At 36.2% G+C, this 24,291-nt stretch overlaps 1 protein-coding gene across 10 annotated transcripts in view; it reads right to left on the bottom strand.

Annotated features, from left to right (window-relative positions):
- LOC121875530 (protein transport protein Sec16A-like) overlaps positions 1–24,291 on the bottom strand; it is a 107,350-nt gene that overhangs the window by 32,077 nt on the left and 50,982 nt on the right. For 7 of the 10 annotated variants that reach the window (XM_042380103.1, XM_042380102.1, XM_042380105.1 and 4 more), the window contains 7 exons: positions 20,873–21,136; positions 18,141–18,702; positions 17,297–17,539; positions 14,492–14,646; positions 11,808–12,402; positions 9,579–9,753; positions 6,911–7,134 (listed from right to left, as the gene is read on the bottom strand). In XM_042380103.1, the coding sequence (XP_042236037.1) occupies positions 6,911–7,134; positions 9,579–9,753; positions 11,808–12,402; positions 14,492–14,646; positions 17,297–17,539; positions 18,141–18,702; positions 20,873–21,136 (2,218 nt within the window). Of the gene's footprint in view, positions 1–295; positions 545–4,652; positions 4,799–6,910; positions 7,135–9,578; positions 9,754–11,807; positions 12,403–14,491; positions 14,647–17,296; positions 17,540–18,140; positions 18,703–20,872; positions 21,137–24,291 lie in introns of those variants that run through there. The other 3 variants (XM_042380108.1, XM_042380110.1, XM_042380112.1) reach the window with 3 other exon arrangements.

Below are 24,291 nucleotides of genomic sequence, written 5' to 3'. Positions count from 1 at the left end.
TCTCTGCCTTGCAACTGACAGTACCAAAATGTCTTGCAGATATGGGATCATCAATGGGGAAGGAACCACCAAAAACCAATGGATTTGATGGGACTTTTAGTTTTTGGAAAAAGGGAAGCCTGGATGATGAAAATGTGCATGGAATGAGAGAAGGGGGTAATACTCGGCTGGGATGATTAGCAGGCAGTGTGGCCATCATTTCAATGTTGGCAACTCTACCAGGGAAGTGGTGGTGCTTTGTGCCAAGTAAAAATTCATTCTGGTCTAAATGCCTATGTGCTGATGCCATACTAACATGAGGTCTAGCAGGGTCAGTGCTACCATGAACTCTAGGGCCAGTGCCACTGGTTGTACCAGCTGAACTAGTCCTCTGCTCCTTCTTAGCCCAGTTCTCTTTTTCTTCAGTCTGACTTGCCTGAGGCTTGAAGGACACCCTCTTGGTCCTATTTTCTAGCTTCGTAGGCTGGACTGGGGTCTCCCCTCGGCAACCCTCTCGGTTCCCCCTTTCTGACTTCTTGTCCACTCTCTTGAGGTCATTGTTACCCTATGATCCACAGGACAAAGCAGTATAGCCATGGGTCACCTACCTCCACCTCTACAGCACTTAAGTTTCTAGCTTAACTATATCATTAGCTGTAGCAATATAAAGGTACTACTACTATCAATTTACAGGTATTTTGTTCACAAATTTAAAATACTTATGTAGTAATGGGCCTTGTGATAAAAACCTTCTCAATTTTATGAAAAAATTAAGTTCACTAATAAGAACCTATTGCTAAAAGTACAAGGTAATATAGTTAAATGGCCAGAAAAAGAAATTGCCTAAAAACCAAAAAACTCTCACAAACAATCCTTTAATTAATGTTCAAGTACATTGTAATGAAAATGTATGGAATAATTGATGAAGCTCCATAATATAAACAAAATAATTTTAGCTTATTTAATAAGGTTAATACTTCATATGCAAATAAAAAAATTGCTTAAACACCAGTAACTGACAATGAATCATTAGGTTTGCACAAGACTTTAAACCTGCCATGTGAATGGAAAGTTTCAGAAAATCATAGAAAATAGGATTTAGGATAAATAATTTTCGTCCCATAATCTCCTATAATTACAGTGATCCCTCAGTTAACGAACACAATTCGTTCCAGAAGCATGGGGTGATTTCTCTTCCACCCCCACTTCTAATTCCTATCATCATCATCATCATCATCAACCAGGAGCCTTCTACATACACACCTCAAAGTAAGAGTACTTTACTGCATTTTTTTTTACTTTGTATGTAATTTTCGGTGAGCTGGAACCAATTACCCAAAATCCCATTGAACAATGGTTTCGGTTTACAATTTTTTTTGTTAACGAACGACCTTCTGGAACGAATTGTGTTCGTTAACCGAGGAACCACTGCACTGATCATTTAGGAAATCATTGGTCCCATGTGTACAGATACTTTTTGCATCGTGTGGACCTCATACACTTGAGACCACAGTCCTACAGACTTCAGAGATGTTTTGATTTTCCCACCACATTTCAAATATCCTGGAGCTGCCACAAACCATATAATAATAATGCTATATTTTACCAGTAGTAATCATTCACCTTAAGAAACTTCACAGCTGCTCAGTTTATCAGAATGCACATCTGGCAGCCACAAATGATACCCATGTGTATGGTAGACACAAATGTAAACTTAGATGAATGACTGCATGGGAAGAGAGAGATCCAATTTTGATGGAAAGCTGTGATACAAACGAACATCATCATGATGGTTTAGTTAAATCATAAGAACTTGTCAGCATAGGAAGATGTAGTGGCCCACCATATCATGTGCAGACACACACACACACACACACACACACACACACACACACACACACACACACACACACACACACACACACACACACACACACACACACACACACACACACACACACACACACACACACACACACACACACACACACACACACACACACACACACACACACACACACACACACACACACACACACACACACACACACACACACACACACACACACACACACACACACACACACACACACACACACACACACACACACACACACACACACACACACACACACACACACACACACACACACACACACACACACACACACACACACACACACACACACACACACACACACACACACACACACACACACACACACACACACACACACACACACACACACACACACACACACACACACACACACACACACACACACACACACACACACACACACACACACACACACACACACACACACACACACACACACACACACACACACACACACACACACACACACACACACACACACACACACACACACACACACACACACACACACACACACACACACACACACACACACACACACACACACACACACACACACACACACACACACACACACACACACACACACACACACACACACACACACACACACACACACACACACACACACACACACACACACACACACACACACACACACACACACACACACACACACACACACACACACACACACACACACACACACACACACACACACACACACAGAGTTCTGCTATAACGCGATAATTGTGTTCTTGTAAAATATCGTTATAGAAAATCGCATAATAGAAATAACAGGGCTTATGGAGAAAATAGGGTTAGGTGCAGATTACTCGAAATCGAAAAAATTTCGTAGTTAGCCTAACACAAAGGATAGCACAATCTAAATAAATGTTACATTCATATCTAATAATGAAATCATACAGTAAATGTAACACTTTACCTTGAAAAAATATGAATGTAACTTGATGGGGGAGAAGGGCGATTTTGAGGTTGATAACATCGAGCTTCTCTTCAAGTGTTATATCCTTTCTTTTACGATCATCACCGGGAATTCTATCACCAGAACGCTTCATGGAGATATTCTTCTTTACCATATTCACAATTAATACCACAAAATTGGAGAAATAGTAAGCAAAAATCGCGTTATAGCAAACAAGCGTTCGTGTTATACAAATATCGTTCCTAATTCATAAATCGCGTTAGAGCAAATTCGCGTTATCAAAACACGCGTTATAGCAGAACTCACTGTGTATATATATATATATATATATATATATATATATATATATATATATATATATATATATATATATATATATATATATATATATATCTTGATAAAATCACACGGGAAAATGGAAACAACGGAGTACCTTAGCTTTCGTCTTTATTCAAGACATCTTCAGAGGCAACTGGATTACATGGACAGAGAGAGGCTTAAATATACAGGGTGACCTAAAAACATGAGGTCAGGTCATAATGATGACATCCACTAATCCCCACACCAACACAAAACCGAGAGCTTAAGAGAGAATTGGTGGTTGACGATTGGGTCCAGGTCAGAAAATATCTTGAATGTTGATCTAAAGCATAAGTATCCGCTTGCTTCCATCTCGCAGTAAGATTATATATATATATATATATATATATATATATATATATATATATATATATATATATATATATATATATATATATATATATATATATATATATATATATATATATATATATATATATATATATATATATATATATATATATATATATATATATATATATATATATATATATATATATATATATATATATATATATATATATATATATGACTCAACTCAACGTTCCAGAAGGTCGTTAGTAACCCGAAACCATTGTTTCAATGGGTTTTTGGAGTATGGTTCCAGCTCACGAAAATTTCCTAAATTCAACAAAAATGGTAGTAAAGTTCACTTACTTTGAGGTGTGTATGTAGAAGGCTCCTGGATGATGATGATGATGGGACTTAGAATGGGGTGGAGGGGGAAGGAAGAAGAAGGCATTGGGGTGGAAGAAGTCACCCCATGGCCATTTCACCATAAAATTTTAGCTCTCTTGGTGTAATTCAAGATTATTTTCTTTAAATCAACACTGCACTGCATTATATATTGTCAATATGTAAATATATTTCAAAATGACCATAATTTGCTTGAAACACAGAAAAAGCATTTGAAGAGTCTCAAGCAAGATGTTATCCAGTGAAAACAGAGAGACTAACTCCTGTTTGCGTGTTAAGAGGCTGGATGCATTAAACTAGTCACTTTACCTTCAATTATGTTCAATAATTGTTAAAATGACTAAAAATTGAATATAAACTTTTAAAATTATTGAATAGTATAAACTTCTTGATATTTACTAAAATAGTAAGGAATTTAAGCCCTAGAACCGATTAATGTATTGGCGGACTGATACTAAAGCTGGTTGCCGGTCAGGCATTAGCGAAACATGTTGAAGTCGTTCATAAGAACCGTTAACCAAATTTTTTCAAACAATTGAAGATCATATGGAAGGCAGTTCAGTCGAAACATGCGTTAACCGGTGTTAAGTTAAGCAGGGTCACTGTGTGTGTTATTATATATATATGTATATATATATATATATATATATATATATATATATATATATATATATATATATATATATATATATATATATATATATATATATATATATATATATATATATATATATATATATATATATACTAACTGTATGTATATTTATTCAAAATTTAGATGAACTATTCAGGATTATTTTAGTAAAAAAAAAGTTTTTCACACATAAAAGAAAAGTCCCCAAATGTGCATTTCATGCCCCCCATTTTCTTTGTTTCCATTAAGAAAACTGGTCTGAACTCGGCTCTGGATAACCTAGCTGAAATTGTCAAGTTAAGAGAAAAAAAATTGGTATGACTCAAATCTTCCTGAAAGGTTAAGTTTCAATCTATTTAATAAAAGCAAGTTTATGTAATAATTGCATATACAGTACAATGTTAAAAATAAACCAGTCACTTGAGTGACATCTTAATAAAATATAGGATTGGAATATTTTCCTTAATCGCAACATGCATAAATAATGTTTTTAAGTATACATTGCATTTCTTATCTCCTCTCACTGTATCTTTAATACAGCTACACCTGTCCACTACTTCATTCACTGCTCAAATTCATTCACATCCTTATACAGTATGGTGCTACAGTAAAACCTTTATTATCTGGCATTTAAATATCTCAAAACTTAAGTGTTTGTCATTTTCAATTTCTCAAATTGCTTTTATTTGGTCACTTCATTGATGAATACATTCACTCACAATACTCTAAAATGTTTTTACAGTGTTTTAAAAACCTTTATCAATGTTTACAATTGTCAGTATTACATGAATAATATACTTTCACAACATTTCTATGAAGTAAATTTTTTTTAATAATAACTACAGTACATCTAGTAATCAACAAATTTTCATGGCTGGTACTTTGTAGGTCCTGCAGATGCCACATAATTAAGATTTTTCTGTACAGTACGAAGACCTTAAAACCACTGATAAAAACAAGCCTTAATTAATCCTAACCTTCATACTGTATTATGTGGAAACAGTTCCATTCTGAAAGATTATAAGGAAATACTGTAATACAGCAACACTAGACATACTTCTTAATGCCCTCAACCAAAAGCAGAATCCATACTGTACATTTCACATTCATCACGCATCTCCAGACTTGTTGTGCATCATGTGACTGAATTTTAAATACTGTATACTGTACTATATTTAGACAATTTGTAGAATTAGTAACCCAAATACATGTATAAATAACTGAAACATTGGAGGGAGAAAATTATCTACATTAAATTTTCATATTCACATCACAATTGTATTTTTTTTCGATAGTCAGTGGACAGCATATAACACTGTCAAACAAAGGCTAAGCAAACAAAATAATATTTGACTTCAGTATCACTATAATATTCCTTATTGAAAATAAGAGCTAAGTTAATAATTCATTTCACTTTGACAAATGCAGTAATCAATAACTCAAAATATTGAAAAATTGATAAATGAAAAAACAGAATACTGTACAAAACAAAAGATGAATTGAAAAAAAATTTACACATACGAAAAATGCACGTTTAGTTTTTCCAAGCACACAACGGACAAGTCAGAAGACACGGTGATGTGTGGGGACATGTAACATGATGTGGACTGGCCAGTCTGTTTTCAATGGAAAGGAATTATTGTGATGAATGTTGGTGAGGTCTTGTCCTCTTAAAAACTTTTGACAGGCCACTTTAATTTGCAAAAACACAACAGTTACAGATTACAAAAGTTCATTTTGGAAGAATTTAAATTGTTCTTGGTGTTGAATGGGATGTATATTATTGTATTAATTTTTCTTTTTATCTTTCAAATAAACAAGCCTTTTCCAGGTATGAAGCAAGGTAGCCTGGTTGTGCTGACTCCCTGATTCTTAACACTCAGCTGCTAATGGGTTAACTCCACACCCTTGACATGGAGCTAGTCCACTGAAGGGTTGTTCACGTGTCAGCAAGTGCACCTGATGTTATACTTGTTCTAATGCCGAGGGTACAAGGGCTAGCTAGATAAACTGTCTAAAACTGAGCTAGAGCTTATACAGTATTAACATTTAATAGTGAATAACAACTGTATATCCATAAAACATTTAGATACCTGCAGTAAATAAGTTAGGGAGTAATGTTCTTGGCTAATTCTAGGGTGTTTGGCACACAACTTAATTTTTCATTCTCTTTTGTCTCTCATTTAATCAAACACACAAAACTTTTAATAAAGGATGGCGTGCACAACAGAGGAGGAGCATAATGTATATGCAAAGTAAAATTATAATAAACAAAACCAATAATTTGATTTTCAAATTCTCTTTTATGAGCTCGAGTCAAATTTAATAAATATACTTCGCATTTAAATTGAAAAACCCCTAAAAATAACAAAATGCAAAATTCTCCCTCACTCACCTTTTTCCCACTCATTTCTGCCCAATATGCCTCTTCCTCTGGGGTTCTCTGAGAGTGAGCACTAAGCTCCGACTCTGTAGGTTCTGGTGATCTAGGTGGCATATGTCCTGGTGCATCAGTGTTTACTTGTTGATGCTGCTCCCAAGTTTGATATGACTGGTAGTTACTCAAGCTACTGGGTTGTGACAATGTAACACTACCAGGCCTTTGTTCTCCACTCACATCTGTTGGGATAATGTAAAACTCATACTGATCTTCTTTATGTACACAATAAATAATCCACAAGATGATACTCCAATATATATCAAGCCTAAATTACCATGTCATAACTCTAAAATTTCATAAATATTGAAATACAGGTAGCATATAAAAGCTTTCTTGTGGTGGATTTTAAACATGGTTTTGAAACTCTTTTCACTGACCAATAACCAGCCTTGATCAACATATATCCTGGTAGATATTCAAAAGGTGAATCATCTGAATTATGAAGGATTAATGCTTCAAATTCACTTATGAGTTAAGATAATATGTATTATGGGTCATTCTTGCCACATCAATACAAAGCCCATCCCAAGTGCTCTATCAGCTTTGTGGAAAATTGTCAAAATATCAACAAAATAAATAATCTTGTTACACACACACACTATCATCCAGCAGAATGTTGCAAGTCTCTCTTTGTTTAAGGGGAAGTGATTTCACTGTTCTTGTTATTTTACATCTTAATCCACTTTATTATTAAGGAAGGCAATTAAAACTTATCTTATCCACGTTACTACTATTAAAAGAAAGGTAATTAGAACTATAATATCCCCGTTAGCTGGAATCCTTTAAACCAAGAACTCTCCGATAGCCGGAAATTTAATTTTCTCGGAAAATCGTTCACAAAGCTGGAATTTTTCAGAAATTTATGGCTTTGAGAATGATTTTCTGGGGGGCACATTTTCTGGAAAATTCTGAGAAAATTTTCCCAGTACCCGGAAAATTCCAGGGATGGAGGACTTTTTTTCCGGGTTCGAGACATGAAAATCAGGCACATTTTCCGGAAATTCCAAGAAAAATTACAGACAATTCCGGGGATGAGGGATATTTTTCTGGAGTCGAGAGATGATGTAATGTGCAATTTAACGAACTTCCGAGAATATTATTCCATTGCCCGAAAATTCCGGGGATGAGTGATTTTTTCCGGCTTTGAGAGATGAAATAATGCATCACTATGGAACTTCCGAGGGCATTTTTCGTTACCCGGAAAATTTCAGGGATGAGGGATTTTTTTCCAGCTCTGAGTCTCTCTCATTACCCAGAAATCTCTCTTTCCCGGCAGTGCTCTGCACCAATTATTCTGGCTAACAGAGATATCACTGGTATAACCTTATCTTGCAAAATCAGCAAGAACCATAAATGTCTAACTCTTTGAGCTGAAAACAATACATCTGATCAGAGTAATGAACAGGAACCCTTGCCGAGTGATCCACTCAAGTTTATTATTACTGTGCAAGCTAAATTAGGAGAATAGTGTTCCAAGGGCAACAATTATGGTCATTTGGTGCTTTTAGCTCAAATGGCAAAATCCATATCATTCGGTCAATTTTCTTGTTTCTAAAAGACTGGTCCAGTGGTCCTGATATGCTTAGAAAAGTTATCTACCATCAGAAGAAAAAACTGAGTGAGAAAAATAAAGCAAAAATATCAGAGATAAGAATGCTACATCCTTGATCACAAAGCAATGCAACAACAAAAATAGAGTAATTATTTGCTGTTTAGTCTGAGAATATTTTCCCTATCAAAATGCGAGGAAATTTTAACTTTTTATTTTTTACTTTTGTGTGATTATAATGAGTAATTTTTTCGAGAACCTTAAATATTTATTACATTTCAGGAAGTGCAATAAAGAGGAACATAAAAATCAGTAAAAATACAGTCTGATCATTGTTTAGAATATTATGTTAGTCAGTATCAACGTAAGCCACCCTCACATAAATTATCAGGCTATCGCTACATGTCTACTTCAGTGGCGCCTCTAGTGGTTTTTAGTTTTGTTTCAGTTACTGTGGAAGAAAGTGTTTTTCTCATCCAGCATCACATCAAAAATGCTTCAGCTAAGAACTGTAAAATCACATTTCAAAGTCATTTTGGTGTTTTCCTGTTTATTTTACTCCCTAAAATGTAGTATTATTTGGGGTTCTTGGATAAAAAAAAATTATCCTGTATTACAGTACATAATAACAAGCTGAAAGCAACATAGGAATAGATAAAAATGTACTGCGATCCCTTCAAAGTCTGCCTATATGTGTTGTCTAATGGCAGACCCTTCTGCCATATGGCATCACAAAAATTGTGACTAAGTCCAGGGTTGCTGATCTGACTTTCTGCCTCATTTACACACAATTGCAGGGTCTCAATTGTTTCTCTTACTATTGACAACACAACATACATAATGTCGTTTCTCACTCTTGATTTATTTTTTAATGTTTTAATATATTTACAGTATGGTTATTATTTTTATTATAATTTTTTATTTATTTTATTATTTATTGTTATATTTTCGCCCTCCAGGACATGATGTGGGTCAGTGACCTGTGCGTGGGTGAGCTAATCCCCATAAAAAATTTTTTTACAATACAATGAACATAACATACAATTTAAAAACTAAGCATAAAAGAGAGCTAACCAGAAGATGGTGGAAGGCTGCCATGTGTCACTTCTAAGGAACTTCTCTGCATGTACAGTGAAGCAATAGGTTCCTGTTCAGGGTATCCTGACAAGTATCCACCACTGTACATGTACTGCATCTGATCCTGAGGAGGAGGTTGCATCATAGAAACTTCACCAAGTGATGCATTCTCCTGTAAGTACAGATAAGTACAGATAAAAATAATAGTACTACAGTAAATAAATGTCTTTTTTTCATGCTTACAAGTGTTAGTGTAGTAAAGCCAGAAACATAAGCAAACATATTTTTCCTTTCTTCATTCACTGTTATTAAGTCACACTTATTGCTGTTAACAAGTAATATCAGTTTGACAAAATGGATTTTCATAAATCATACTGTACCCACCTTTAGAAAACCAAAGTGAATGATCATCATGAAAAATGAGATACTGGAAGAGGTTAAGAAACTCAAGTTCTGTACTTGGATGTGATGTCAGTTAAGAAAATAAAGTGTAATGATTTTACCTGACCTTTTGCACATTTTCATAAACTTATGGAAATACTGGAACTCAATTATCCAACATTTAGTTATCCATAATGCAGTGTATCATAACTGTGTATGGGTGAGACAGAATATTGTTCACACTCATGCTCTTCACTTTTCTTTTTTATAATTTTTTAAAATAATTTCTTCTAATGCCAAGTCACATTAGGCTACTGAAATGATTTTCCCACAAATTTTATAATTTCAATACATGAAACAGTGGCAATGTAGTCATCTCAAGGCCACAGCTGCGGCAATGCGTGTTATGCAGGTGTGTATGGGAACCACTTTCATTTTCAGTAGAGATGAAATGGATTATGATAAATACATACAGTATACAGAGGGTCTTCATTATATGTCAAGGATGTGTTCCACAGAAATGCAACTTATAGTCAAATGTCTCATAATGAGGAATTTTCCTCCAGAAGAATTAACGTAATTAGGAGTAATGCAAGGTACTCCTCGACTTACAACCACCCGGACATACGACTGCCGCACTGCCGCAGTCATATAAAATATATTTCAAATTACGTATTTTCGAATCCCGATGTTAGTGATCGCGCTGTGTAATGACAAAATTTTTGTTTGTAATTCCCTTTAAAATGGCTGGCAAGCGTAAAAGTGAGAGTTCTAGTGGTGCTCAGAAGAAAGAGAGACACCCATTTTAGATTTTTTATGTATTATTTTCGCACTTTCGACTTACAACCTGGTTGTCGGTCCCTAACCCCGTCGTAAGTCGAGGATTGACTGTATATTCATTCCAACGTGTACAGTAATACCCGTTGAAAGCTCAGGTGTTCCTGCAGAGAGAACCTTCAGCAAATCAGCTCACAATGGGGTCACTATAACATACTGTACTATATAGTATTTGATATGGAGATATGTTCAAAATGTTATTTGTTGACCTTGAGTGATAGATGGTGGCTCAATTTGGCAAACTATGAAATTAAGACAACTAATTAGTGAATAAACCAGGGCATATGAAGAGGCATTATACACCACAACAATATTTTTTAAGTTCTGATAAATATGCTATAATATTATTTACTAAGTGCTGAACAGAGATCCTGTGGTAGGCACCAACCCTCTTGAGCAGTGACAACAACGGAGTTTGAAAGATGGGAAGTGCTGGCAACATTGTTAGGGAGAACATGAACAATCAGCTGTCACTGCTCTTTAAACAAGACTGTGAATATACTATAACACAATAACTCATCTGAAATTGAGTGTGGGATTTGCAGGAAAGTTGTCCTCTCAGTCCAGCCAGCACTCCCTCCCTGTTACACACCCAAGTGTAGTTTTTAATTTTTTTCACTCCATTTTTTACATGCAAACCCTCCACTGTACAAGAATTGAACAAAGTTTTCTAAACCTCAATTTTCTGGTGTTGGAACACTTATGTGATTTAATTGTCTGTGGTCAGGTGAACAGTTGTTTGGCGAGTCATTTTGATTGTATGAAGTAACAATTAAACCATAAAGAAATCTTGAGGTTGTGTTGTGGATTGGAACATCAAATCAAAACAAAGTGAGAGAATAAATGACCAAGTGATGGGAGAATCTGTGGTGCTCTCGATACCAGCCACCATGTACCATCTAAGACAAAAGACCAGTGATTGAGAAATAAACTCTCACAAACACACACACACACACAATAAATTAATATAGTATAGAAATAAAACTGCAGTACAGATATTTAACAAACCTTGGAAGGATTCACCATATCACTTGGTTGTCCAGCTTCACTAGGTAACTGAGCATCTACTCGTTCTACTGGTGACTGAGAATCTAATAGGTGATTTGAAGCATACATGTTTTGATGCACGCCATCCACTGCATTAGCAGGGGGAGCTTGTCCAACAAAGGCATCTCGTCCTATGTCTTGCTCTTGTGAGTACGAATTTCCACTGGTATTATCTATATTGTGATGATAGGATTTATCTGAATTAGTAAAAGATGATGGGTACACTCCAGAAGATGAATATGGTACTTGCTGATTATGGTCAGTTGTATCGGCTAATTGAAGACCAGAATCCTGAACCACCTGATGGTCTTGAAGAGTTTGAGGGTTATCTTGCTCTGTTGCTGTTTGAGATATATGTGCTTTTGATAAATTGATAACACTTTTAAGATTAGTAAGCCATTGTGGATCTGGCATTTCTGATACTTCTCCCTGACACATCTGATAGTGAAGATCATGATACTTGAGACGGGAGGCCAGGTCATACACCTGGGAAAGGAAGTCTGTCTGATGTGATGCTGGAGTTTTGCTTACCAACTGACTGATCACCTCACAGTATCTGTAAATTAAAACTTTCATAAACTTAAGAGAAATCAATATATATAATAACAACAGTTCTGATAACACTGTATAATATACCTACACTAGACCCCAGCGTAGAAAAAGACATGGTGTGGCAAATGAAGTAATATTTTTAACATTATTAATCTTTCACTGAAAGAGAGGTTCCTTCCTCAAACCAAAATCAATATACAGTCTCTCCTCAACTTACGACGGCCATGGTCGTATAAAATATTTTTCACATTACGTTTTCTCAAGTCCTGACGTTAGTGATTGCACTGTGTACTGACAACATTTTTGGTTGTAATTCCCTTTAAATTTGCTGGCAAGCATAAAAGTGAGAGTTCTCTTGGTGCTGAGAAGAAACGGAGACACCCATTTTAGAATTGCTATTTATTATTTTCGCCTTTTCGACTTACGACCAATTCGACTTACGACCTGGTGGTCGGGACGGAACCTCGTCTTAAGTCAAGGAAAGACTGTACAGTACTACTGTATTAAAGCTTCATGTAGATTTGACATGGCATTATCAAGGAATAAATTAATTTTAGCACCAGTGAACTTTTTTACCCTATGAAAAAAAAAACCTTAATTTTCCCTCTCCTCAAGAACATTAAACCATCGAAGTGTTCAGTTTAAGGGCAATTTAAAGCGAATAAGGAACTGAAAATTTATTTTTAGTACGAAAGACTGATTTTAAACCTGAATCCAAATCACAAAAATCTTTTTTACCCTTACAGCAACCTACTCTTGTAGACTGAAAAGTATTGAAAAAAAAGTTTGTATCTCTTGTGATAGCTCATAAATAATAAAAGTTATCGGAAGGAGACAAACAGACATTGCCACACTTATGTAATGTGTAAATTGTGGGATTATGAAACTAATTTTAGAAACAGTCACTAACTTCTGACCCATTGCTCTCAAAATCAATAGATATCTTCCAATCCCCCTGTGAAATGTATCTACACTTCCCTCCCTTGCTTTGCATGAATTCACTCTGCATACAGTTGCCACTATATGGTTTATTTTGCAAAATTTAAGTATGTATGGCAGTGATTCCCAAATTCATGGGCCAAGGCCCAGTCTGTGTAACAATCAAAATAAGTGCCAAGCTGAGTATTGTGGGAAGCACAATGCAATGTGGGAGCAGAGGCATTAAATGTGTGAGGCTCCAAGCATTCATATCAACATGTCTTTAATTTGCCTACACAACTGCTCATATACATTTTCTGTTTGTTCTGTTATTGTAATTGAATCTTTGGTAAGGGCTTCAGCAACCTTGAGAAAATGTATCACACTCCAATACAATGCCAAAGTGTCCTAGAGCCCCACAAAAGCCAGGATCTTGCTCAATTCAACTGTTGAAACTTCTGTTTTTGAACAGAATTATGATTCCTCTAACCTAACCCTTCCACTTCATACATAACCTATACACTCATATCATGCATTCCATCACTTTTCTAAAAAGGGAAAGAGAACACTAATTTTTAAAATAATTAAAAAAGGAGAGAGCTGCTTCAGTAATAACAGGAAGTTCTTGTGAACATGAACAAACTGAACAATGAAGCTCTGTTCATGTCTGGATGAGTTCAACTTGAACCCATCACAAGATTTTTACTTGGTACTTTCAAACTCAACACACTCTTGAAATTACCACCATACTTGTTGTTCAAAGCAATGGTTTGACCTAGTTCCCTTGTGTGAGTAACGATTATACAGCACAGTATATTGTCAGCTTGGAAAATGTATCTTGCCTGCTGCCTTCCATGCCAGAACAAAATACATACATACATACATACATACATACATACATACATACATACATACATATATATATATATATATATATATATATTATATATATATATATATATATATATATATATATATATATATATATATATATATATATATATATATATATATATATATATATATATATATATATATATATATATATATATATATATATATATATATATATATATATATATATATATATATATATATATATATATATATATATATATATATATATATATATATATATATGACAAAATATGAGGGCAGATGATAGTAATAAATACCTTAGAGCTTCAGTTGGAAAGCCATACTCTGTCAACCTAAGTGCATAAACAAGTTTGTATGGCTGGAATGTTTCCAGTAACGGGTTGCTGCTGTCAAGGGATCGAGCAAACTCGTACACTTCAGTGCACTGTATGGCTTCATTAGTAGCAAAGGCCTGTGGATTAAAAAATTTGTTAAGCAAATTTTTCAAGAATATCCAATAAGAGAGCAAATATGAAAAAGTCAAGAGGGCACAGAGAAATAACTTTTATACTGTGTAAACAGAACTGATTAGTTGGTGAAATATTCAAGACTGAGTAACACCAAGTGAAAATGATAACTGTGAAATGGGGATCAATCCTGAAATCCCATTTTATGATCAGAAGTAGGCAGTTGGTAATTACAGAGCTGTGAACTACCTGTAATTATATTTTATACCACCATCAGTGGTGTGAACATATTACATTTTGATACCACCACAACTTGGTGTTAAGTAAAATTATTGTTATTCTGCATTAATATATACATAATACACATAAAAACCTTGATTTTTCATCTTCCTTTACTTTATATAAGTTCACAGTGACTATAATACATAGTAATACACAAAGTTAACAGGTGCCTTAATGAGAATGGATAGTGGTAGCAGGCACTTCCAAGTTAATGTTGATATACAAGAAATTAGTCCTCCCATGCCAGAGTATGTCATCAGAATAGCCCACAAGGAGAACAAAAACAGATTATGACCTGACAAGTGTACAGTAAAGCCTCGAATAGCAATCGTAATGTGTCCTCCAATATTTCAGTGTAGGGTGAAGCCTTGAATAACAACAGTAATGTGTCCTCCAATATTTCAGTGTAAGGTGAAGCCTTGAATAACAACAGTAATGTGTCCTCCAATATTTCAGAGTAGGGTGAAGCCTTGAGCAACGACAGTAATGTGTCCTCCAATATTACAGTGTAAAGTGAATCATTGTATCGTGAATCATTAATTACCATTAAAATAAAACAATATTGATGAGATGCATTCCCTAGTGACCTTTTCATATCTTGTGTGAGGCTTTTTAACCTCTTTTCCCAATAAAACAATAAAATTAATGAAAAATGCAAACTATATTCTCTAAATAATGTTTGTGAATGCACCTTATAAAATATAAATCAATAATTATATGGTCAAAAGAGGAGATGGGATGTCATTGTTGTTGTCAGTGTTTACACCCATAATGTCAGTTATCCATCTGAAAATGAAGAAATTATAAACCTGATTGTTGATGTAATAAGATTAATGTTAAAAATTATATGTTTTAATTAATATTATTTAATGTATGTACAGTACAAGTGACCACTGATGGTAAAGAAATAAAGTGAAATCGAGTGCGCAAGGCCATCATATGTACATACACACACATGAAAACATAGCATCATTTCTCTACATAGGAACATGAAAACAACACTTATTACTGTTCATGCTTTTGAATGTAAAACAAAAATTCTACTCACCAATGGTGATAAAGTAAAAACTTAAGGACACAGCCAATGTCATAAATTTGTGAAAATGTGAAGTTGGGGTAATCTGTTGGCGTGTTTCGCGCTCGTTCAAATTGCATAAGTTGCTCATTTGTTAGGTCTTCTCCCTCACTGTTTAATAGCTCCTAAATATTCTCATCATCAACTGAACACTTTCTTAAAACTTTCTTCATTTTTACAGATAGTTTCATTGTTGATTCCGCCATCCCCAAAGCATGTGAAAAATCCACAGACCTCTCGCCTTTTTCCTATCGTTTTATCACATCTAGTTTCTCGGCTGAGCTTATACACTTTCTTTTAGCTTTTGAACCAGCACTACCATCACTTGCTCAAGTTAAATAGGGGCACAAAAATGCCATAAGAAACCTGAGAAAGTTTTTCTCCTGTTCCTGTTCAGATGAGTGAAAACAAAGGGCCCGCCAAGCTGACACTGTTTATATTAGTGATGCTGACGTCCCCACTCACAAGCCCGGCAGCCTCCGTGCACAAGGCGTGTTTTTTTTATTTGTATACTACATATCTGGATTTAGTTACTACTTATATGAAAATTTAATTTCATTCTATTTTTTTTTTCATTTTCATAGTAAATAAGAATAAAATAATGGTGTAAATTGAATTGGGTCCTTAATTAACCAGTGTCTTAATTATGAATCATTGTTAGTAGAACTGTCATTATTGGAGGCTTTCCTGTACATGGATTCTCATGTTATTGTGTGACAGCAATATAATTGGAAGCCCCTCGAAATCGAGGATGGCAGGCCCAAGGGCTTCCTAGGCGTGAATTTTTGAGGTGTAGAAGCTGTCGCCGACACAACAACCACACCCCAAGTTAACGAGCTATATGACCCAGTGTCAAGGAATAGTCCGAGAAGACTGAACAACTCGTCAACTGCACTGGCTAACCATTACCCCGAAATACGATCCATAAATCGATTAACATCCAGGTTCCCAATTACTACTGGGTAGACAGAGGCAAATGGCATAAAGAAACTTGCCCATAGTTTCACCCTGCCCGGGGATCGAATTCAGTTCCACTCGCTTGCGAGGCGAGGATGCTGACCATTACACCACAGGTCGCAGCAATATATAGGTTAATATACAGGTTGAAAGACATGATCATATCTTACATGCGCTGCTTACCAGTACATAGACATATAAAAAGTTATGTGAATGCTTTTAGATAGAAGTGGAAGCTATTAATAACATTAAGTATTATAATAAGGTTTGTGTAACTTATGTTGTGACACACAAATTAACTGCCTGTTAAACAGTACTATAAAATAATACCAAATAATTACCTGGAAAGGAAGTTGATGAGAAGCTCCTATGAGGACAAGTTTAGAGTCCTTACTAGAGTATGAACCCCATTCAACTTCAGCCATAAGGTAACAAAAATGGGCAGCATAAAGCTGTCCTTGAGTGGCCAGAGTGTCCCCTAGGGTTACTATGGATGCCCGATCTCGTTGTGTATGTCCCGTTGGGTTGGAGATCATTACTGCCAGATGTTGCCGCCAATCACCCCATTGAAGTGGAGTGTAAGTCTGACGATGCACAAAATTTAAATATATAATAGGTCACCTAGCCCATCCATGTAAAGACTCAGTGGTCTGGTAAAACTAACATTATTTTATAACAATACAACAATAATAATGTAAGGATTTGAGGCACCCTTCAGTGTACATTAATCTATTCTAGAACAGAGAATGAGTGATGGTGTTTAAATATAAGAAGATTCAAGTTGTAAACTTCTTATGTAAGAAAAACACAAACGTATATACAAATGAGAGAAGACGGATTTTTAAAAAAAATTTGATAATTAAAAAGATGTGTGTGAAACAGATGGCATGTTGAAAATGCTAGGCAATAATGTAAACTTATACAGTACTGTACTGCAAAAAAATCCCATGACGGTTAGATTCATAGTTGTTACAAAATTATGTAAGAAAAACACAAACGTATATACAAATGAGAGAAGACGGATTTTTAAAAAAAATTTGATAATTAAAAAGATGTGTGTGAAACAGATGGCATGTTGAAAATGCTAGGCAATAATGTAAACTTATACAGTACTGTACTGCAAAAAAATCCCATGACGGTTAATGATACATAAAATTAAATTACAAAATAACTAATATTTCATACCTTGGTGATTTCTGGCCTCTTTCCTGATAACTGTTGAAAGAGTGTTAACAAAACATCGGTAGATGGGATGGAGCTAGAGAACGCAGCTAACACACGGGTGTGGGTGGTAGTGTCCATCTTGTACGACAGGGCAAGAGCATGACCCCATAATCCTTCTTGCACAGCATAGTCCACAGCTTCTCGTTTTCGGCCCAGACACAGGTACTCCGTGAATTTTTTGACCAGTAATGCTTCATCTCTCTCTGGTGTTGAGATCACAGCTTGAGACTGCACATCTGTACCTTCGTCCTGTGGACCTGCCTCAGAGGCCAGATTCTCTGGGGCCAGATTCTCTGGTTGCACATGTGTATTATTGTGTTGTGGCTGAGCAGTTACTTCCCGGCCCTTCAGTAACAGTCCCGCTACATCACTACCATAAAGTTTACCGTTCTGTTTAACCAACAAAGCTAGATACTCCCAAGTGAGCATAACTGATTCCTTATCTGGTAAGCTTAGGTTTCTAGCAGCCTCAGCAACCTGTTGCTCACAGTACTTGACCACCACATCCTTGTGAGTATCTGATCTGTGGAGAGGAGTCATCTTAATATTTGTTTAAGTATTGTACATGATAACATTCTAAAATTTAATGATAAAATTAATGAAACTTGCAAATTTTTTAAGCACATTTAAAAACTCATTTTATTATTTTCCTTGTTAGACCATAAATTTCAGTTTAAAACATTATGTACTCAAGACAGCTGAAATAGTTTTATTCATATAAACTAATGTTAATGACAAACTAGAGCTAACATTTACCATTTAACTTTTGAATAGTACTGTTAATACAATACAATAAATCTTCCTCACTTCAAAGGCAAATTAAATTTAACAGAACTCTATCCAAAATTACTAACTCCACATAGGTCAGACATCCACCCCTATATAGACCCTAGACAATATGTTAACACGGAAAAAATAATGCTCCACCACGCACTACAGTGTCCGTCTTTTTCATGACATGCTCACCGACACTGATAAACCCGGAAAGCCATTTTCTTTGATCACGGATGACTTTTTGAAAGGCTTCGACCTTAAAGATCACTTCATTGTCATCCAGGGACTCTTCAAATTAGGACAGTAATTCACACTTTTCCGCTGGTTCTGAAGCTTCCTTAGCTACCAGACACAGAGCTTCAGGTGCCTCTAGGAAGCTTAGTAAATGGAGCAGAACAACATGTGGTGTGCCTCAGGGTACTATGTGTGGACCCATCACCTTCCTGGCCATGATCAATGGTGTTGCAAGACTCCCACAGATGCCTCAAGTAAGTCAACGATCTACAAGGCATGCCCACTCGAGGAAGTCACCCAGGGTCTCAGGAAACAGCATGATCATCATCATACAAAAGTGCCAAGTTATGCACAAATTTACCAGTAAGAAACCCCTAATCCACCCGGATCTAACTATAGCTGACACCAGCATCCCGGGAGTGAAAAGCTGTAAACTGAAAGGAGTCTCCATCACTCATGGCAAGACCACAATAACTGATCAAAGCATACATTACATACAGTATATCCAACCAATGCTAACCAATCTTCCACACTGGGCTTACAATACAACAGGCAAAGCAGATAGAATGGATTCAACATTGGGTAATGAAAATAGCAGTGGGTTGGTACACTAGGTGTCAAAATGCCCTGACATATTTGAGATAACTACACTGGGACATAAGCATGAGGCCCTGTGCCTTAAGTTCACTATCAAAACTTCTGCTGCAGTGCCAGACTCAGGAAATTTTGTATCCCATATATTACATCCCAAATTAATTTACTTCATTTGTAACTTAAATTGTATCATGTAATGTTGTAATTCATGTGCCCAGAAACTTTACCCTCTAAGTAATTACTATTTAGAGAAGTTAAACCTTGATTTGTATTGTTGTGATGGTTTTTATACAACCTCTTATCAAGATTTATGTAAACCTGTGCATAGCACAGGCATAACCCATAATTTATCCATGCTCCTCGATATCATAAAATGGACTTGCGCTGATCTTTAAATCGTCAAACAAAAGTCTTGAGAATTGATCCCATTCAAGAACTTTCAATTTACCAGCAATCAACACACTTTTGTATTTTCCTCTTAGTTTTAATACAGTTTTCTTAATAGCTTCTGTGTAAGTGCTAGGACCTTCATCAGAAAACATAATGAAATACTTAAGGCGTCCAAAATACACAAATTACAATACTGTATGTTAGTCAAAGTGACAGTCCAGACATCTACCCATTCTAAAACACAAACACTAATTGATGGATGCTACCTCTGGGTAAGACAGCACCATGTGGCCCATTTCAGAGGGTATTTGCTATAATTGGGAAAAGATCATCTTAGGGTTTGAGATTTGGGATTTCTGAAAATATATGAATTACATAAATTTACGAAATACACAGGCAAAAATTATGAAGGTTATTGTGTACAGCATGTATATAATGTTTGCTTCCATACTAGAGTCTTGCCGTGAAAATGGAGTTGACCTTTGACTTTCCCATGACTTTGATATGAAGACCTGAATTTAGCCTTCTGCACAATGTCTGATTAAGTAGCACAATCATTTAAAACATCACCAAGATCAGTCAAGTGGTTTTGAAGAAATGACAGTAATTGTCACAGACCTTACAAGTAACTACATTATAATATACTTATCAAAAGAATATGCAGCAAAAGTACATTCCTAATCATCCCAAGATTATCTTACAATGTAAGTGGTCCTGGATAGTTTTTCATCTGCTGAATAGTTCTGTTCATTCCAGGGTCCATGCACAGCATCTTCTGCACATCACGCAATTGTACTAAGGCCTTTTCTCCATCCCTTGGGTCTTTTGGCAGCACCAAGGCCAGCTGACCACCAAAGGTGAATTGGGCATTTATGTGTGGTCTGCCAAACTGGACTGGAGTCATACGCTGGGGAGCTTCACTTGTGGTATCATCTGCCACTGATGGGACTCCACTTAATTCACCACTGGAATAAGAACAAAATTAATGTAACATATCTCCAAAAACTTTTTTAACAAATATAATAAATTTTTAAAAAGTTTATAAACTGCATTTACGATTAATTTTACCCCCACAGGAAATAAAACCTTAAAATATAAAATTCAGACCACATAATTATAAAGCATACAAAGAAAACACCATCCTCATATTACAACTTCAGAAATAACACATTTAAGGCAAAGGTGTGTCACACTATAGGCAAGGCGTGCATAGATGTTAAAGTAACTGAAAAGTATGTGGGATAAGTTTGAAGTGCTAATAGCAAGATATAAGGTATAAGAGGCTAACGTAGAATTGGCAAGGTCAGAGGACGCTAAAGCAAAACAAGCTAGAACAGGAGGGATGAAAGCAAGGAGTTATAACAGGAGGGATGAAAGCAAGGAGTTATGACAGGAGGGATGAAAGCAAGGAGTTAGGACAGGAGGGATGAAAGCAAGGAGTTAGGACAGGAGGGATGAAAGCAAGGAGTTATGACAGGAGGGATGAAAGCAAGGAGTTAGGACAGGAGGGATGAAAGCAAGGAGTTAGGACAGGAGGGATGAAAGCAAGGAGTTATGACAGGAGGGAGGAAAGCAAGGAGTTATGACAGGAGGGATGAAAGCAAGGAGTTAGGACAGGAGGGATGAAAGCAAGGAGTTAGGACAGGAGGGATGAAAGCAAGGAGTTAGGACAGGAGGGAAGAAAGCAAGGAGTTAGGACAGGAGGGAGGAAAGCAAGGAGTTAGGACAGGAGGGAGGAAAGCAAGGAGTTAGGACAGGAGGGATGAAAGCAAGGAGTTAGGACAGGAGGGAAGAAAGCAAGGAGTTAGGACAGGGGGGTGAAAGCAAAAAGCAAAATCTATTTATGACAGGTTCTCATCCTAACCATGACACTCGAAACCTATGAAAGGTTCTTATGCTAGCCATGACACCCTAAACCAATGAGTGGTTCTTGTGCTAACAATGACAGATTCTCCACCCATGACAGGTTCTTGACCTAACAATAACAGTCCTTGGCCAAACTTTAACAGGCTTTTGGACAATCTACAATTGCTTAACTGTGACACTCTCAAACTAACGCCAATACATCTATGGCATAGTACTGCATACCTGTACCTTTCAGTTTAATAAACAGTATAACAGAAAGCTTTACCTTCATATCTCAACTGTCTGATGAGTATTTTACCTGACACATAATTTCTAGCTATTTTTAACTACCTACAGGTAATTTCTGCATTTGTTGCAAAAACTTGTGTGGCTCCAACCAAACGTCTTTAATTAACAGGACAATCCTCAAGCTGAATTAGTCCAGACTGCAAGGTGTTAGTGAATTTGTATGAGGTTTAAAGATAGTCAACTCCATCCTCTTATCATTATTGACTACTGTACAGTTATCTCTCAGTTAGCCGGAATCTTTGATCCTAGGAACTCTCCAACAGCCACTTCTTTTTTTGAGCATAACAAAACATTCTGGGAAAAATCTCTCCTTTCTAAGGATTGCATCAAGCCCATTTCCATACAAAAAAATCTCTCCGTCCTGGGCATGGGAACAAATTTTCAAGAGATTGCATCATGTTTTGGATGCGGGGACACCTGGGTAGGTAGGTTCAGAGTGACAGAGTGCCCATGAGCTATGATTGGCTAACACTGTCATGTATCTGATGTATCTTGCAGCCTATCTCCTCAAACTCTTGCTTCATGACACTATTAGTTCATTGCCAGCAGCCATTTTAGATGCTCGCTCACTGGCTCACCGCTGTTTTTGCATATGACCTGTGTTATGCAGTACTGTACATTATTGTACCAGTATAAATAAGTCAAGAATACTATTAAAGCAGTGGCAAGATACAAAAAGTGATTACAGTTATGTAAATTGTACTGAACATTCATTAAGTGTGAAAGCACCTTATGTACAGTATTGTACAGTACATAGTGGACAGTGTATGCAAGTGTGTACAGTGGTGGGCACAGCTAAACGAAAAGTTAGCTTCGCTAACCGCTAATCTGCTATCTAAAAAGTTAACTTCGCTAACGCTAGACAGCTAAAAAAATTAGCGGAAGCTAATGCTAACCGCTAACTTTTATTACAGTATATGAATTTAGCTTCGTTTTTTGGGGGGGCTCTAAAACCCTTAAAAACAGACCTAGAGAGCTGAAATTTTCATATGTTGTCTTGTAGCTTAGACACAGAGCTTTCCAAAAAGGTTTAGCATCCAAGATCAGATGATGATCAAGGTGTACACAAATACTTAAATGAACAAATGAAATTAAACATAAGTTTACATTTAAGTTTCAACATATACTTTATAATCTTTATTTACTGTACGAAAAGACAAAGTATTAAACGAATCCAAAAACTATAGTACTGTACAGCATAGGTAGCAAATAGCATCATGCCAAGATCAGATGATGATCAACTTATCAAGGTGTACACTGTACACAATTTCACAAATAATTAATTTGCATTCTCATACAACCTATCGGCCTTAATCATTATTCATGTAAATATGCAATACCAACCACATACACATTATACCAGTGCATTTTTATATAACTTATTGTTGGTCTTAGTCATTATACCAGTGCATGTTTATATAACTTGTTGTTGGTCTTAGTCATGTAAATAAACAGAAAACTTTAAACTTTACACGTACTAACACGCAGTCAGCCAAGCGTGCCTGACTGGCTGTTGGAGACACGCGTCGCGGAGTCACACGCTTACAAGATTGAAACAAACATGGATAAATTTTGTTAGCGGACTTAAAGTTAGCAGAACTAAATTTAGCAGAAGCTAATTGGTCCGCTAATGGTTTCCAAAGTTAGAGAAAATGCTAATCCACTGACAAGAAAGTTAGCTTCGCTAATTAGCGAAACAGTGCCCACCACTGAGTGTGTAGATACAGTATACAGTGCATGTACAATCCCTCCTTCATTGAGGGAGAGGAGAGTGACAGCAACACTTGCTACAGGAGATGGTACAGGAAAAAGGCAGGCCATCCTGTATCATATTACCATTTGGCCTACCTGTATCACAAGCTCAAGATGACAGTACAGTCAACCCTTGCTTTACGAGGTCCCACATTCCGCGTTTCCACGTTTACGCGGTACCCTGCCGAAACCGGAATGCTCACATTCCGCGGTG

The sequence above is a fragment of the Homarus americanus genome, unplaced genomic scaffold (genome assembly GCF_018991925.1).
Source record: "Homarus americanus isolate GMGI-L3 unplaced genomic scaffold, GMGI_Hamer_2.0 scaffold44579, whole genome shotgun sequence".
Taxonomy (NCBI): domain Eukaryota; kingdom Metazoa; phylum Arthropoda; class Malacostraca; order Decapoda; family Nephropidae; genus Homarus; species Homarus americanus.
The sequence above is the reverse complement of the archived record's forward strand: the minus strand, read 5'-3'. Positions and strand labels throughout refer to the sequence as shown.